Source organism: Ostrea edulis, chromosome 4 (genome assembly GCF_947568905.1).
Source record: "Ostrea edulis chromosome 4, xbOstEdul1.1, whole genome shotgun sequence".
Lineage (NCBI taxonomy): Eukaryota > Metazoa > Mollusca > Bivalvia > Ostreida > Ostreidae > Ostrea > Ostrea edulis.
This window is the reverse complement of record NC_079167.1, coordinates 63607879-63624048: the sequence shown is the minus strand read 5'-3', so window position 1 is coordinate 63624048 and position 16170 is coordinate 63607879. Positions and strand designations below refer to the sequence as shown.

The 16170-nt window shown below is 33.7% G+C and overlaps 1 protein-coding gene across 4 annotated transcripts in view; it reads left to right on the top strand.

Moving 5' to 3' along the window:
- Positions 1-16170, top strand: part of LOC125669542 (cholesterol transporter ABCA5-like) — a 62907-nt gene that overhangs the window by 35786 nt on the left and 10951 nt on the right. For all 4 annotated transcript variants that reach the window (XM_056163395.1, XM_056163394.1, XM_056163393.1 and 1 more), the window contains 13 exons: positions 368-487; positions 1136-1274; positions 1376-1466; positions 2742-2881; positions 3840-3953; positions 5520-5948; positions 7603-7751; positions 8410-8679; positions 11054-11185; positions 12510-12662; positions 14080-14217; positions 14636-14728; positions 14978-15184. In XM_056163395.1, coding sequence (XP_056019370.1) covers positions 368-487; positions 1136-1274; positions 1376-1466; positions 2742-2881; positions 3840-3953; positions 5520-5948; positions 7603-7751; positions 8410-8679; positions 11054-11185; positions 12510-12662; positions 14080-14217; positions 14636-14728; positions 14978-15184 — 2175 coding nt within the window. The remainder of the gene's footprint in view (positions 1-367; positions 488-1135; positions 1275-1375; positions 1467-2741; positions 2882-3839; positions 3954-5519; positions 5949-7602; positions 7752-8409; positions 8680-11053; positions 11186-12509; positions 12663-14079; positions 14218-14635; positions 14729-14977; positions 15185-16170) is intronic.

The following is a 16170-nucleotide window of genomic DNA, read 5'->3' as shown; positions in this document are numbered from 1 at the left end:
AAAAATCTAAATTCAAATAATGAGGTGGAGGGAGGGGGGTTGTAAAAACTACCGTAAGTTTCTGTCATCCAACATCGATTACACTTTGGTGGAAAGAGACTAGTGACTGTTAAAACCATGTAATAATATTACATTTTAATGAACAGTTTAAAATAGTTTTAATGTACACTTTTCAATTTTTAATAAACAATAGGAAAGGTATACATAGTGTTATTTATACTTGTATGTTTTTACTTGTTAATCACTTAGTTTCAATATTCATCATATTTAATGTGAATTTAATTTGAGCTTTTGATCTCGAACTTTTAGTCAGCGTGCATGACAGTAGGAAATACAGTATTGTACCTGTGTATCACTGACATTTCAGATTGATCAAACAATTAAAGATGTGGGGCTGGAGGACCAGAAGGACACATTTGCCAAAGATCTCAGTGGGGGACAAATGAGGAAGCTCTCAGTTGCCATAGCAATCGTTGGGGACCCCAAGGTGAATTGATCTCATTAAGGTAGTACTCTACATCGTCATAATGGCTGACTTCCTTTAAAAACATGGATGACAAAATCGATATCAGCAATATTTGACTTTTCCTTTTCCATTTAAATACCTAGCCGAGTAGCTCAGTAGGTTAGAATACCGACTGCTGAACTGTAGGTCGCAGGTTCGAGTCCAGCAGGGGTTTTAAATTTTTTTCAGATTACCTTCTACTAAAACTGTATTTTTTGACAAAATAAAGTAAATTTTAAAATTTTCAAATTCAAAATATTTTTGTACATATCCTACACTTTTCATCTACATCAAATGTCTCTGGTGTAGCATACCTCCTTAATGAGAGGTGATGTATTAAAACCAAATACACCTTAAAACATTAAATTTCGTGTAGCCCACTAGTAGTGGAAAACTCGATCTTGTATAAGGAAACAATAAAGTCTGACCTATTTCATGTTGTAGAGCAACATTGTTATACATGTAGTTAGAATATAAAACGACAAATACATTTATTAGGGAAACACTATGAGGGCATATCATCTCTTCAGATGACACCCTTACCTTTGATACTGTTGGTGAGGTAATGTTGCTATATAGCTCCTAGAATATTTATTGGGAGGAGATAATGTCATGCTATTTCTCTCCTAGATTATTTATTTGGATGAGCCCACAGCTGGCATGGATCCATATTCCAGGCGACACTTGTGGAATGTCCTAAAGGAGAAAAAGAAGGGCCGATTGATTCTCTTGACCACTCATTTTATGGACGAGGCAGACATTTTGGCTGGTAAAGCAATGTCAACTGTCAATGTTCATATAAATTTTTAACCTCACACAAATTTGAACATGTGTAGCAGATTTCTATTGAGATTATGTGGTATTTCACAGATAGGAAAGCATTCATAAGTAAAGGAAAGCTCAGGTGCTGTGGTTCCTCCTTGTTCTTGAAGAGCAGATTTGGTATTGGATATCATCTGAAGTACGTATATAATCTGATAAACATTTTCATGCATATTTGATAGTGTGTCTCCTCAGTTGTCTGTTCATTCCTCCGGTTAACTTATCATTGGAAATGAACACGTTTGTCTGTCCATCTGTCAGGCCAAAATGTTTTTATTCATTATGACTTTAAAAGATAATGCTGATTTTCAGCTCACCTGCACTATGTATGTCCATTTGTTTGAAAGAGTTGCTGGCCTTGAACTTGGCTAATTCCAGGGATTTGAGTTTTCCAACCATCAATGAGTTACATATCAACTGACAAATAAAAAAAAGAGTGTCCATTTAGGCTTTACTGACCTTTTATTGAAAGAGTTACGTACCTTGAACTTGGCAAATTTTACATATTTGAAAGTTTTCCATACTTTTTAAGGCTATTCTTGCAGCTATTGATTTTAGAATTATACATGAATTTTATCAATGGGTTACAGATCAAGTTTGAGTTTGGGCTTTGTTGACCTCATTTGAAAAAATTATGAACCTTGATATTTAATAGCAAATAATGCCACAAAGCAGGACGCATTTGTGATGCGTACGGTAGTTTATCGCTAATCGATATCGAATAAAAGTTATTCAGAGTAAAGCACTTGGCTTTGAAGCCGGTTGTCATGAACTAGGTACCTTATAATGGTTTCTTCCACGGGTGTAAATTTTGGTGACTTTTTTTTAGCTTATACACTGACATACAGTAAATAATTCTAGCAGAATATACATTGTATTTTGGTGAATATGGAGTTCCAAAATATAAAAATTGATAAGCAGGGTAGTGTTAATTACTGATTTGTAAAATGTGTTTTTGTTGCCAGAAACTTCCAACTTAAAAAAACCCAGTAGTTTATTTACCTCCCAAGCAGAAGAGTGCATGATACCAAACTACTAAAATGAGCCAAAATCATCACCCCACAATAAAAACCTACAACACAGATACTCACTTGTGCAGTATTTGATGATTTTCTAAAGAAATAAGCTCCAGAGTATTGCAGATTTTCAACACGTGCTTGCAAGAGAAATAAGGTGTTGAATTTGCTGTAACATGAGATATGTGCTGTTCTACAAATGCTATAGTATTGATGTTAAATACTTTCACCATTACCTCACTATGGAGTTAAGTGTTGCAAATCAAAATATAATTTTGTCCTCGATTAGGTCTTAGCCTTTTAAACTTTGATTTAAGGATTGAAATTTAGAAAACTGTAGTATGTACATAAGCATGAATTTCAGTATCAACTAAATTATTTATAAATCCTTTTGAAAGTATGGTTGTGGAACCAAATTGTAAGGAAGGCGAGGTCACAGAGTTTGTGAGGGGTCATGTGGAGGGGGCAGAGTTTACTCGAGTTCATGGCAAGGAGCTGTCTTATACACTTCCCCTTGACAAAGTCAGCCAGTTCTCAGGTAGGACGTACAATATATAGGAATGCAGTATACTCATTATGTTAAACAAGAAAATTAGAGAAATCACGTACAAGAATATTTAAGCATTTATCCTACTCTGTAGAAAATATTTTTTTTCAAATCTAGAGGTAGGTAGAAATAATTGTTAAAAATAATACTGAGTGAATGTGAATAGTAATTTGTGTTTTTTTGTGCATGTTTAAGGTTGATCGATCCTCATGTGACGTCATAGGTTTTTGCAAAAATCTTAATAAATTAAACTTTGCGCATGATAGAAATATATCTTTTTGAGGAATATTATTCACTGCATATAATAAAAAATCTGGTATACTCTTAATACTGAAAAAGTTTATATTTTCCATAGATAATCAATTATTTATGATTTTAAAAATGTTGTCAAGGGCAATAACTCGTGTGCTGGAATTTCCTCAACTGGATGTCTATTATACATTGGTTTCCCTAATATCCATGATTAATCTATACATATTTATGAATTAGCAGTTCTTTTAAAACTGTTGATATTTAAATTTTGTCATTTCAACAAGTTTTTATCTATTTTTATTATTCTGTTTAACGAAAATGTGTGTTTTCTAATGTTGATATACTTCTGTTTTTGTATGTCTGACATCTTTATAAAGGTGGCAACATATACATTTTCTTTGGTTATTAATTGAATTAAACTATATTGAGTGGAAATTAATAAAGTTTTTCCACTTTTAACCATTAATATTGATAAGTGACATGAGGATGGAGCTACCTTAAGTGTGTGTAAAAATATTAAAAGAAAAATGACAGTGATCGTTATTGTACAAGTAATAAAAAACAAAAGCACAAAGATCAAGTAAAACATAAAATGTATCCATATTTTCATAATTATATTTTAATATGATTAAATTCTATATATAATGCAACCATGCATTTCTAATTTCATTTCACTCTTACGTGTGTATCTATTCAGGTCTGTTCAGTGAGTTAGAAAGATCCACCGGAGTTTCTAGCAAAGCTGAATCTCTCGGTATCAAGTCCTATGGAGTGTCGATGACATCACTGGAGGAGGTCTTTATGAAGCTAGGTAAATTCTTAATGTATTGTAACAGTATTCTCAGCACCACTGGATGGTGAGTAGAAAGATTTAATCAGCAACAGATGTCAGACCACATAATTTTTGAGGCATTTTATTTTGAGCAAGGAATATAGAATTGTGACAGTTTAATTTTTATGTTTTTTATTTTATTTGTTTATTTTTTGTTGTTGGTATATTGGTATTTAAGAAATTGATCATGGTTTTCTTCACCTTTTCTTCACAATGTTGGTATACAGCCAGAGTAATGAGTTACAAACTACAGATAATTCTCGAATTATCGCCACTCAATTCATCGACATTTTTGTAATAACGCCGCATTTTTCTAAGAACGTTTTTCCAATTACTTAAAATTCTCGTTATAACGCCAAATTTGCTATCGCCATTTGCCATGGTATTTTTAGTACAAAAGTCTATATCAAAGTGTTAATTATCTCGATAAACTGCCATGGGTACACATGATCAATGATGTGGGAAATTGGTCATTATTGATCTCCGGCATACACCTGGGCAGAGGGAACCCAGTATTAAATAAACAAGATAAATACTTGATATGAACTGTAGTCTTGTTGTTTTTACCTCATCGAAAAATGTTTCAGTTTTGCTTATGGCTTCGCCACAAAAAAGGTTTCTGTTGAATTTCTAAAAAAACAAACAAATTATTGCAAACCAAAATGTACACAACAGGAAATCTCCAATTATTCTACTATTTTATGGGAAAAGTTCATAAAAAGGAAGACAAAGGGTGATATTTTGGCTGCAAAGGGTGAAATACTTGTTGATCTTCGTTCAGTTAATGACGGCTCACCTACCAGGAAACAGCCATGCGTTGCGCTAAATACCGACTCCGGACATGGTTTAAAAGTAACTTGAAACATACTGTGTATATGTGTCTTGTATGTGTATTGTTTTGAAATGAAGCCTTATTATTGATAAAACTATTTTAATCATGCTGGAAAATTTGGAAAAATAATTATGAGATATTTTTTTAAGTTTGTGCGTAAAGGAAAGATAACTCTTACATATACAAGAAAAATAACTATTTCTCCCCAAGATGGCGGAAATTCAATTTATCGCCAAATTCGTTATAACGCCATAAATTCAAAAGAACAAAAGGTGGCGGTTTATCGAGAGTTGACTGTATAAAACAACATCATTACTAACTAGCATGCAGAACATCAATTAGCATTATTATTTGTTGGGGATTTAAGTTTTGTTGTTTTAGTGATATTGGCATACAGAGAAATTTCTATCCCCCATGAAAAGAGGAAAACTGAAGTACAAGATTAAATAATAGAAACTGAATTTTCTCAGAATTTGAAAAAATTAGTGATCCCACAAAATATGTTTCTGTAAGATGAAGAAAAGGAAGGAATTTTGCTGTATCAAGTGTGCGTCTGACATGACTGCTGCAAGCATTGTGCTTGGGTAGGTGCATTGATGAATACTTGTGATACATTTTTAAAATACAGCCTGTTGTCAGGGAATAGTCAGCGTTAATGTGCAGGTAATGATTTCTTAAGAATAACATTTACACAAGGAACACAATTATTTCAGAGGAGGATGACACGACTGTGAATCTACAAGAACTGAAAGAATCTACCTCTATCAACGACACTGATAATGGTCATTTCAACAAGAACAGAATTAGCCCCCTTACTGTCACAGACATCAACAACACCATGGTTACCATAGATACAGATCTCCTGGACATGGAAAAACAAACAGAAAATCTTGCCATGCGGCAGTTCAAAGCGATGGTGAAAATGTGGGCAACGATCAATTTTCGCAGCAAAGCAAATTTGATCCTTTCCCTCGTGCTTCCAGTCATTTTTGTTATAGTTGGTCTGGTTGTAAATAAAACAGCAAGCGATACAACCAACAATAATACACCGTCAGCCCTGAACCTGGTAGGTTTGGCAGCGTATGCCAGACTAAAGGTCTCACCACCAACAGTTCCCGATCTATTGCTGGGAAATTCTGATGGTTAGTCGTTTACTACATGCAATTTATGTAATTTAATTTGATGTTAGTTTTATAGATTTGTGTAATCTCCAGGTGCCAATAGACATTTTCTGCTTTTAGCATTTGTTATTGTGTCGCCTGCGTTACACGCAGTGGCGACATATAGGGATCACTATCCATCGTCTTGCGTCGTCCTGCGTCGTCGTCTGGCGTCGTCACAAAAAATTTCTGTCACAGTTTTCTCAAGAACCACATGGGGCAACTCCCTGATATTTGGCACAGAGCATCAGTGTGGCCAACTGTATTGTGTAAGACATTTTCGAATCTGTCGCTTATCAACTTCCTGTTTGCCGGGACTTAGAATTTTTTACAGCAAAAAAATTTCTGTCACACTTTTCTCAAGAACCACATGGGGCAACTCCCTGATATTTGGCACAGAGCATCAGTGTGGCCAACTGTATTGTGTAAGACATTTTCGAATCTGTCGCTTATCAACTTCCTGTTTTCCGGGACTTAGAATTACTTTTTCAACATTATACGTGATATATTACATATAGAATGAACTAGCAGGCGACACATGTCTTCCGGGGAAGACTTAATACTGCGTCTTTAATTTCCCAGTTGTGAGATGCCATTTCCTAAAAGACACTTGTTTCATGTACAGACTTTGTCATATGAACTTCAAGCTATTATTATACTCCACACAACGAAGTTGCGGAGGGTATAATGTTTTTGACATGTTTGGTCTGTCAGACCGTCTGTCAGTTAGTCCCTAGCTTGTCAGTGCAATTCCTCTGAGACCACTCTACAGAATTTCATGGAACTTTTTAGTTTATAAGGACACACTGTTTAGAAGTACATATTCCCAGGAAATTCTGATTCAATAATTTTTATGGGAGTTATGCCTCTTTTAAACTTTGAATTTCGAGCCTGTCTGTCCTTTTCGTCAATGCAAATTCTCTGAGATCGCTCAACAGAATTTCTTGAATTTTTGTAGTTAATAAGGACATTTGTGTAGATGTGCATATTTCCAGGAAATTATGATTCAATAATTTTTCTGGGAGTTAATGCCCCGTTAGAACTTATAATTTTGAGCCCGTCTGTCCTGATCTTGTCAGCGCAACTCCTTTGAGACCGCTCAACAGAATTTTTTTTAAAACTTTGTAGTTAATAAGGACATACTGTGTAGATATGCATTTTCCCAGGAAATTCTGATTCAATCATTTTTCTTGGAGTTATGTCCCTTTTAAACTTAGAATTTTGAGCCTGTCTGTCCTGTTCTTGCAGTAATGCATATTATTAACACTCATCATGTGAGGCGTTGTCAATCAATGTTGGAGTGGGTATGTAAACTTGCTCACTTTTTCTTTCATTGTATTATATGCATGTAATTGTTTGTTAGGGAAACTTGGGACTTTTGCACCTAGTCAGATCCAACATTGACTTATAATTGATGTGATGCCAAATACAGTAAAACACAGTTACAGCAAACACGCTTATAATGAATTCATGCATATAGTAAAAGTGATTTTCATCCCCTGTAGTTTTAATTTATGTTTGATATAATAAGTTAAGTTTATAATGAATTTGAGTTTTTTGTCCCCAGCCCTTCACTATAAGTGTGTTTTACTGTAGAAGTAAAAATTCTAGTGATAGTTTTGTGGATAACTTTTAGGTTCCTCATCAAGTGTTGAATGGACAGACCTGGTCAATAATTCCTATTACATCGACAGTTTCTCCAATGCCACCGATCTGTTGAGTGTGGCACCGCACTACGCTGGAATAGCAGTTAGCAAGCTTCAACAGACTGGGAGTCCTGCTCACGTAATTCAATCATTTTCTTAGACCCAAAACCTTTCTTTCTGTCGTTATATAACATTTAAGTATAATGCTGTTGTAGTAGTGTGAGAGCACACTCTGTAGAAGTTAAAGTTCACCCTAGTTTAACATTAAGATTAGCTTGAGTACCTCATATACCTATGACCTAGTAGGTTCATGAAAATATTTTATATTTTATATATAAAAAATAATTGCCACATTATATTGGTCATAATTGTAAAGTCAGACAAATGTGTCTATAACAATGGTAAAATACAAAGTTTTATGTAGTACATTTTCATGGTTATATTTTTGTCTAAACCACAAAATCGGAATAGATACTGAAAATTATTTAAAGGGTATCCATTCCCCATGGTCTGAGTGAATTTCAGACAAATTAATTTTAGAAAAAGTTTAACAGGACTATGAAGTAATGTTAATCAGTTGTCACTGATTGTCATGGGAGGTAACTCTTCCATGCCCATAACTCCTGTCATTAAAAAGAATTCTCGCACATGATTTGGAAACATTTGTATTGATAGTCCCCCTTTGTGAGGAAGATTCATTTACGAATAATTTTTTCATGCCACTGTCCTGGCTGTCCTTAAAGCATTGTAATTCCATGTCAGTATTTTCTGTAAATGCATTATTGTTTGTCCGACAGTTTGACAGTGCTTTCACCATCTTCTACAATTCAACTGCTCCTCACAGCATTGGCATGATTCTAAATGCCTTGACCAACTCCATATTTAGTTTGCAAGCAAACAAGTCAGGTGTGAGTACATCCGTTATATCGACAATCAATTTACCATGGACTGGAGATGACAGCAATAACCGATACAACAATGGTGCTTTTTCGTCGATCATTCTCATTGGCATGGCATTCGTGTCCGTAGCTCCTACATTTGCCATATACATGGTTCAAGATAGAGAGGTAATTTAAATTTTTTTGTTTCATATTTCTATTAAAGGTTTTTTATGGTGATATTTTGTTAAAATATTCAGAATTTTGGCTTGTAGCTGTTTTGGAATTATAGTGAAATTCAAAACAGACATAGGGGCCTCCGTGGCTGAGTGGTTAGAGCATCGCGCTAAAAATCACACGGCCTCTCACCTCTGTCGGTGCGGGTTCGAATCCTGCTCGCGCCGGTAAGTGAGAAAATTTCCCAGTTTACTTTTGGAAGGTCGGTGGTCTCTTCCCAGGTACATTGTATCTGGGTTCTCTCTTCCACCAATAAAAACTGGGTGCCACCAGATAACTGAAAAGTTGTGGAGTGCGGCGGAAAACATCAATCAATCAATCAAATAAAACAGACATAGCACAGATTAGCAACTGTTCTGTGATGTGGTTATTCCTTGAAATGTAGTGGGACAACAACTCAAAATTTTAGATTTTACTGTAGAATTATTTAAATTTGTGGGGGCCAATTTTCGTGGATTGCTGAATTTTTACAGGTTCGTGGGGATGTAATTTCATGGATTTATATATTTGTAAGAAAAATAACTCTGGAATGTCTTTATTCGTTGAGGATGTAAATTCGTGGATGAGGGATACCTACGAATTCCAAGAAAATTGAGCCACCACGAATTCTAATGAATCCACAGTATTTCATTTGTTTGATTATTCTTGTATAAATGTATGGATGTAGAAAATAATTTTAAATGTGAATGTCAGTAAGTATCATATTGTTTCATGATAGTAGTCTGAACAGAATACATGTCCTATTTCTGCTGATTGCAATGAAGCCTTCTGTTCTTGCAAAGAATTTGTTGACAGGATTTACTGTAAGAAATTTCTGTGAATTTTCGGACTATGTGTCACTTGCAAATATTTTTACTGTCAGTGAATGATTTTCATAACCCCACTCAATGAGTTGTGAAAATATAATGTTTTTGACCAATCTGTCAATCCTGCTCTTGTCAGTACAACTCATTTGAATCTGCTGAACAGAATTTCATGAAACTTTGTAGTAAATAAGGACATACTATGTAAATGTGCATATTCACAGGAAATGCTGATTTATTTTTTTCTGAGTTATGCCCCTTTTGACCTTAAACATTTGACCAAAATGAATATACTACTGAAATAGTTTGTCATTGACAATCCTCTGAAACTGCTAAACAAAATTTCATCTAACTTTGTATTTGATATGGACATGTTGACATGTGTAGATGTGAATTATGCTCTTTTAAAGGGACTGATTCACAATTTTCACCAAAATTTTCTTTTTTCATTTTTAATGATCAACATCTACTGTCTAATGTGTTTAAAAGATTTCACATAAGAATTAAGGTTACCGGTATATATTATCACAGAAAGCTCATTTTAAACAGTTTATTATTTGTTTTGTAAACAAAGATTGCAGTATGTTATTGTTCACGAAATTTTCAAAAGAAATGGATATCGATCTAAGTTTATTATATCTTTCACATTTCAAGCATTTTTGGGGTAAAATGTGTCATCTAAAAGTAAACTTTGTGACTATGCAAAATTAAGATGCTTTATATTACAAAATCAATATTTCACTTGTTTGTTTGTATACATAAAAAGACTCGAGTCTTTGTTTACATAACACAGATTTAAGGCTAAAATATTGCTTTTATTCTTGCATTCAGGAGGTCAAAATTTTGGCTGTCAACATTAAATGAAATATATTTTTAATGTTTAACATCAAAAATGAAAAATATTTTTATCAAAAATTGTGAACCAGTCCCTTTAAACATAGAACTTTGGCCAAAATATACTACATGTATTTGGTACTCCTCTGAAACTGCTTAAAAAAAAGTAATTTTGTGTGCATATTCACAGAGAATTCGTTTGATTTTTTTTTTATGGGATTTATGCCCCCTTTGAATATAGAAGTTTGATCAAAATATACTATATGCCGCAACTTTCAAGCCCCTATGGCATATGTAATCAAAATATTTCTGTTTTCGTATTAAATACAATTGACTTTTTAAACAAATTACATAGGAGTACATGTAGTGCCAATTAATGAGTAAAAATTGTACAATATAGCACACTCATTAGAATGTGTTGTATTTTATGTATAGCATTATCAGTCAATATGTGTAGCATTGTCATTCATTGTGAGGGTATGGGATATGTGTTCTTGCTCACTTTTTTCATTATTTTTTTTTAAAAACCATTTATTTTGGGAACAATTCCAAAGGTTTCAAAAATAAATGGCTGTGGACTTAGCCAAGTGATTCTCGAGTAAAAGCTTTAGCTCTTATTCTTTGTACAGACATAATGAGATATTTGAAATGACAGACTTATTGAAGTTCTTTTTTTTTTATTTCTATAGACCAAGGTTCGTACACAACTGCGTGTTGCTGGTGTAAGCTTTTGGATGTATTGGGGCACACACTTGACAGTTGACCTCATAAAGTACAGTTTTCCTGGAATTTTATGTGTCATCGTTGTCCTGGCTCTGCAGGTACTGTATATTCATAAATTTACAAAAAGTCCTTAATATTAGGAATATATATATTACTATATATATACTTTGGTAAATAGTAGGGTCATTTAAAAATCGTCTTCACAAGAACCCTGGGCCAGAAAAGCTAAAATTTACATGAAAGCTTCCTGGCATAGCATAGATTCAACTTTGTTCAACTATTTTGTATATACGTAGCTAGACAGTTTGAGTATGACTATTTTGTATATATAGCTGGACAGTTTGTGCATGACTATTTTGTATATATATACCGTATATACTCGCCTATAAGTCGGATTTTTGGGAGTCAATTTTTGGTCCAAAACTCTATGTCCGACGTATAGGCGCGTCCTAAGATTGGTATTTTTCTGGGCGGCATAATGTAGTGTTTTTTAAACAACTCCGACGATTATCATGGACTACCACACAAATGATTATTGTTCACAAATATCTAGACATATTGTATTGTTTATGTATTTTAAAATTATGTATAAAGTACAAGTATTTACATATTTTTATCTAGTTAAAAATTATTTACATACCGGTACATGTAACTATTACTTTCTATTAAACTAATCTATTGTTTATCGGTAAAATTGAATTACGAACCCGATTTAATATTGAAATATTCATATGTATACCGACTGAAATATATTTCATAAAAGATTGAATATTGTTAACAGATAATTTAGATCATTCTTGACTCTTAAAAACTTGATTGTTGATACAATGAATAATACCGGAATCCCACAGTAACAGTTTTCCCGAGGCGTGTGCCACTAAGTAAACACGGTATCAGGTACTGGAATTAGGAGACCATAATTGCTTAGGTAAACAAGGTATCATTGCCCATAATAGATCAAGGGTTGCGTTTAAACCCCAAACAGATATGGCTTGGATATTGAGCACCTCATAATTATTAATTTCTCAAAATATTTTTTGAAACATAGGTACAAACACTAGAGCATTGACTTGAAATTGTCAACCGATTTTGACAATACTTTGTACCGACTTATATGCGGGTCAATGACAAATTCCTACAAAATAACCTTAAAAAATACAACCGACTTATAGGCGGACCGACTTATAGGCGAGTATATACAGTAAGCTGGACAATTTAAGTGTGACTATTTTGTATATATAAGCTGGACAGTTTGAGTGTGACTATTTTGTATATGTAGCTGGACAGTTTGAGTGTGACTATTTGTATATGTAGCTGGACAGTTTGAGCGTGACTATTTTGTATATGTAGCTGGACAGTTTGAGCGTGACTATTTTGTATATGTAGCTGGACAGTTTGAGCGTGACTATTTTGTATATGTAGCTGGACAGTTTGAGCAGTGCTGGAGCAGTAGGAACACTTATTCTGCTGGTTATCTTCTACGTTCCTGTGGCAGTGCTGTTTTCATACTTGGCCTCCTTCATGTTCTCCAAATCCGTGACAGCTCAGCAGTTTCTTCTGACGTTATTCATATTTGTACGTATCTCTTCATTTATCATAGCTCTTTCAATATACATGTATCTAAAGAACAAACCCAGTCTTTTCGTACTGCACCTGCAGGTTTATTTCTCTGAATTAGGACACTACCTTAATGGCATGGCAAAAATCAGTGAGGTGTGTTGTTGATTTCGATAAAGCAGTGATCATCACAGTACAGGGATCATTTGAGATGAAATTATATATGGAGTTACGATCAATTCCGGGACCTTGCATCGCAAGGCGAGCATTTAAATAAAAGGATATATACAGTGTCCTAAAACTCAACATAATTTCGTTGTGTTCATTCTTTTTATGAGTTAATACGGGGTATTGGAACTAGAAAATTTTGGAACTCTTCAGAAAAAAAAGTTACGAAAATAATGCATCACTTGGGCAACTCTTGTATATACAAATTAGTGATAGCTAAAGACGACTCATTTCTGATACAAAAATATCTGCCTGGATTGAAGATTATTTTTTAGAATGTTGCAAGTGAATGCCCTTGTACCAAAACATGAGTTATTGGATTAAATTTCTGATGATAAAACAAAAGAAAAAGTCTATTTCCTACACCTTATGCACTTGTGTGGATATTTACTCTATGAGATTTTCTCGAGTCATTAAAACAACCGACAGCTATGAAATGATATAATTAATCACAATAGATTCTTTATAAATCGATCTCCAGAAACGTACATGTAGCCCCCCCCCCCCCCCCCCCCCCCGTTTTCCTGAGATTGTGTTAAATTATCACATACAACATTAAATTTTGTTATTAGTACATGTAAAGATCGATTCATTAGCTGGTCACTTGATATAGTAGCGGTGAATGGTAGTGGAGTTAATGCAAGGTTAGATCGATGAGTTCAACTTATGAACTGAAGACTAACCCCCCCCCCCCCCCCCTTTCACGATTTAGGGATTTGGGCAGAACTGCTTTTCTTGCTAACTAAGAATTTTCATATAAATAGAATGGCACTTTTTTTCTTTGTTTGTTTCCCACCCCTCAACTTTCAAAAAATGACGCTAAAATCTGCCTGAACTCACTATATCTGATGGTAAATAAGTAACATGTACTTGTTTACTGAAAAGTTGCCCATGTTAACGCAGAAAACGTGATCTCATTGAACACACTAAATATTAAAACCAGAACAGAATTGGAGATGAAATAATGGTTCCGATATTTCGTATTCAACTTACATTCACACTAGAAGTGTGTTAATTACAGCCATATTGGGTAACATTAACTGGGCACCTGAGAATTGTATGCCTATTGTGAAAGCTATTGTGGATTCAGTTAACCTTGTTTAAGGTCATTCAGCTTAACATGACCCACTGAGAACCGGCCTGTACTGTACATATATATTTGGTTGAAATCCACAAATGCATAGTAAATTGTAATTTCCCATTGCAGATTGGATTGTTACCATACTCTGCAGTTTCAATGTTGGACATGTTTAATATTGAGGATGTTGCCAGAATTCTACATATAGTTTTCTGTTTCATTGATCCACCATACATCATATTTGGAGGACTCTACTACATTGACAAAGTAAGGGTAACAGAGATTACTAATTACAGGTAACAGAGATTACTAATTACAGGTAACAGAGATTACTAATTACAAGTCCAAGTTTAGTTACATGTACATTGCACAAAGCACCCTTATGTGAGGTGAATAGAATTGTTTACTTATGTAGTGCTTCTTGTGAGAGATAGTGTTTTGAAATTGTTTTCATGCATTGATGTTATATTTTACCTCATTATTTAACAGTATATCTTTTTCATGAAATCTCATGTTTCTTTTTTACCAAAAGGACATACAAATCTGAGAGTTTTAAAGATGCATACTAGCACCATTTATAAATAACACTTCCAATATATGTTGTACGTTGTGTGATTCCCAGGTGACTGTTAAAGCCCACGGGCCTCATGTGCTAAATACAGTGTATATTTTTTTTATGTTTTAGATATACAGAGTGAAGGTCTTTTATTTCCAAGGTGATGTTAGTGAATCAGAATATTTCAAATTTGAAAACAACATTTCCTATATTTACCTCATTGTAAGTATAGATGTATTTTTTATTTGCCCACAAGTCATTTAAAGTGTTCATGAAGAAAACACAATTAATAGAATTACTTGAGCTTGAATGCCCACAATGATTCTGATACATGTAGTTGTTCTGAAAAATAAAAATATATATATATATTAAAGTACAGAAAATTAAAAACTTTGATTAATCAGTTGGTGAGAGAATTATTTAGCTAGTTAACTGGATGAGGCGTGCACTGCTTGATGCTTCCCATTTCAGTGTATTTTTGATGTAGTAGCAATCTTTATGTTGTTACGAATGCTGGACATTAAACATACCGGTGGTGATGTCAGAGAGGCATTTCCCTGTTATGAAAGAAAAACCACAACCCCTCATACAAATTCAGATGTAATCGATAATGAAGACGATGATGTCAAGGCTGAAAGGGAAAGAGTCAAAGCTGTATTTGATAGAAATAATATAAAGGTAAGTTGGGTTTTTTTGGTACCGTTAAGCAAATGGCAGCATGGGTAGTTTTTGCATGTTTAGATTTACTAGTCGCATATTACTGGTACTCCCATGTTTCTGTGGTTTTTATACCCCCATAATGCAAATAATCTAAACAAATATTCTTTAGATATATTGCTACACAACGTTAAAGGGACTGATTCACGATTTTCCCCAAAATTTTATTTTTCACTTTTAATGATCAAAATCTACTGTCTAATATGTTTAAAAGATTTGACATAAAAATTAAGGTTATACATTGTCACAGAAGCTCATTTTAGAGGGTTCATTATATGTTTTGTAAACAAAGATTGCCGTATGTTATTGTTTACGAAATTTTCAAAAGAAATGGATATCGATCTAAGTTTATTATAACTTTTACATTTCAAGCATTCTTCGGGTAAAATGTGTCATCTAAAAGTCAAAATGTGCGACTATGCAAAATTAAAATGCTTTATTTTACAAAATTAATGTTTCACTTTATTGTTTGTTTACATAAAAAGACTCGAGTCTTTGTTTACATAACACATATTTAAGGCTAAAATATAGCTTTTATTCTTGCATTCAGAAGGTCAAAATTTTGGTTGTCAACATTAAATTAGTTATACTTTTAATATCTAACATCAAAAATAAAAATATATTTTGTTCAAAAATCGTGAACCAGTCCCTTTAACAATGCATGAATATATTATCTAAATTCTATACTAGTACCTTGAAAAGAAAAAGAATTTTTTGAATGTATATCTAAATTCTATACCTTGAAAATAAGAATAATTTTTTTTGAAAATAGGGTTAAGAGGTTGTTTGTTTAAAATCGGGTGCTGCCTTTAGTGTACATGTAGGGATTTTCCAATACACTGTATAGCCTTACAAATTTCTGTACGATCTCATTTTCACTAGCCAAGGGTTTTCGGTTAACTCTGCTCCCCATAAACATCATTATTATGGGGAGCGGAGTGGACCAA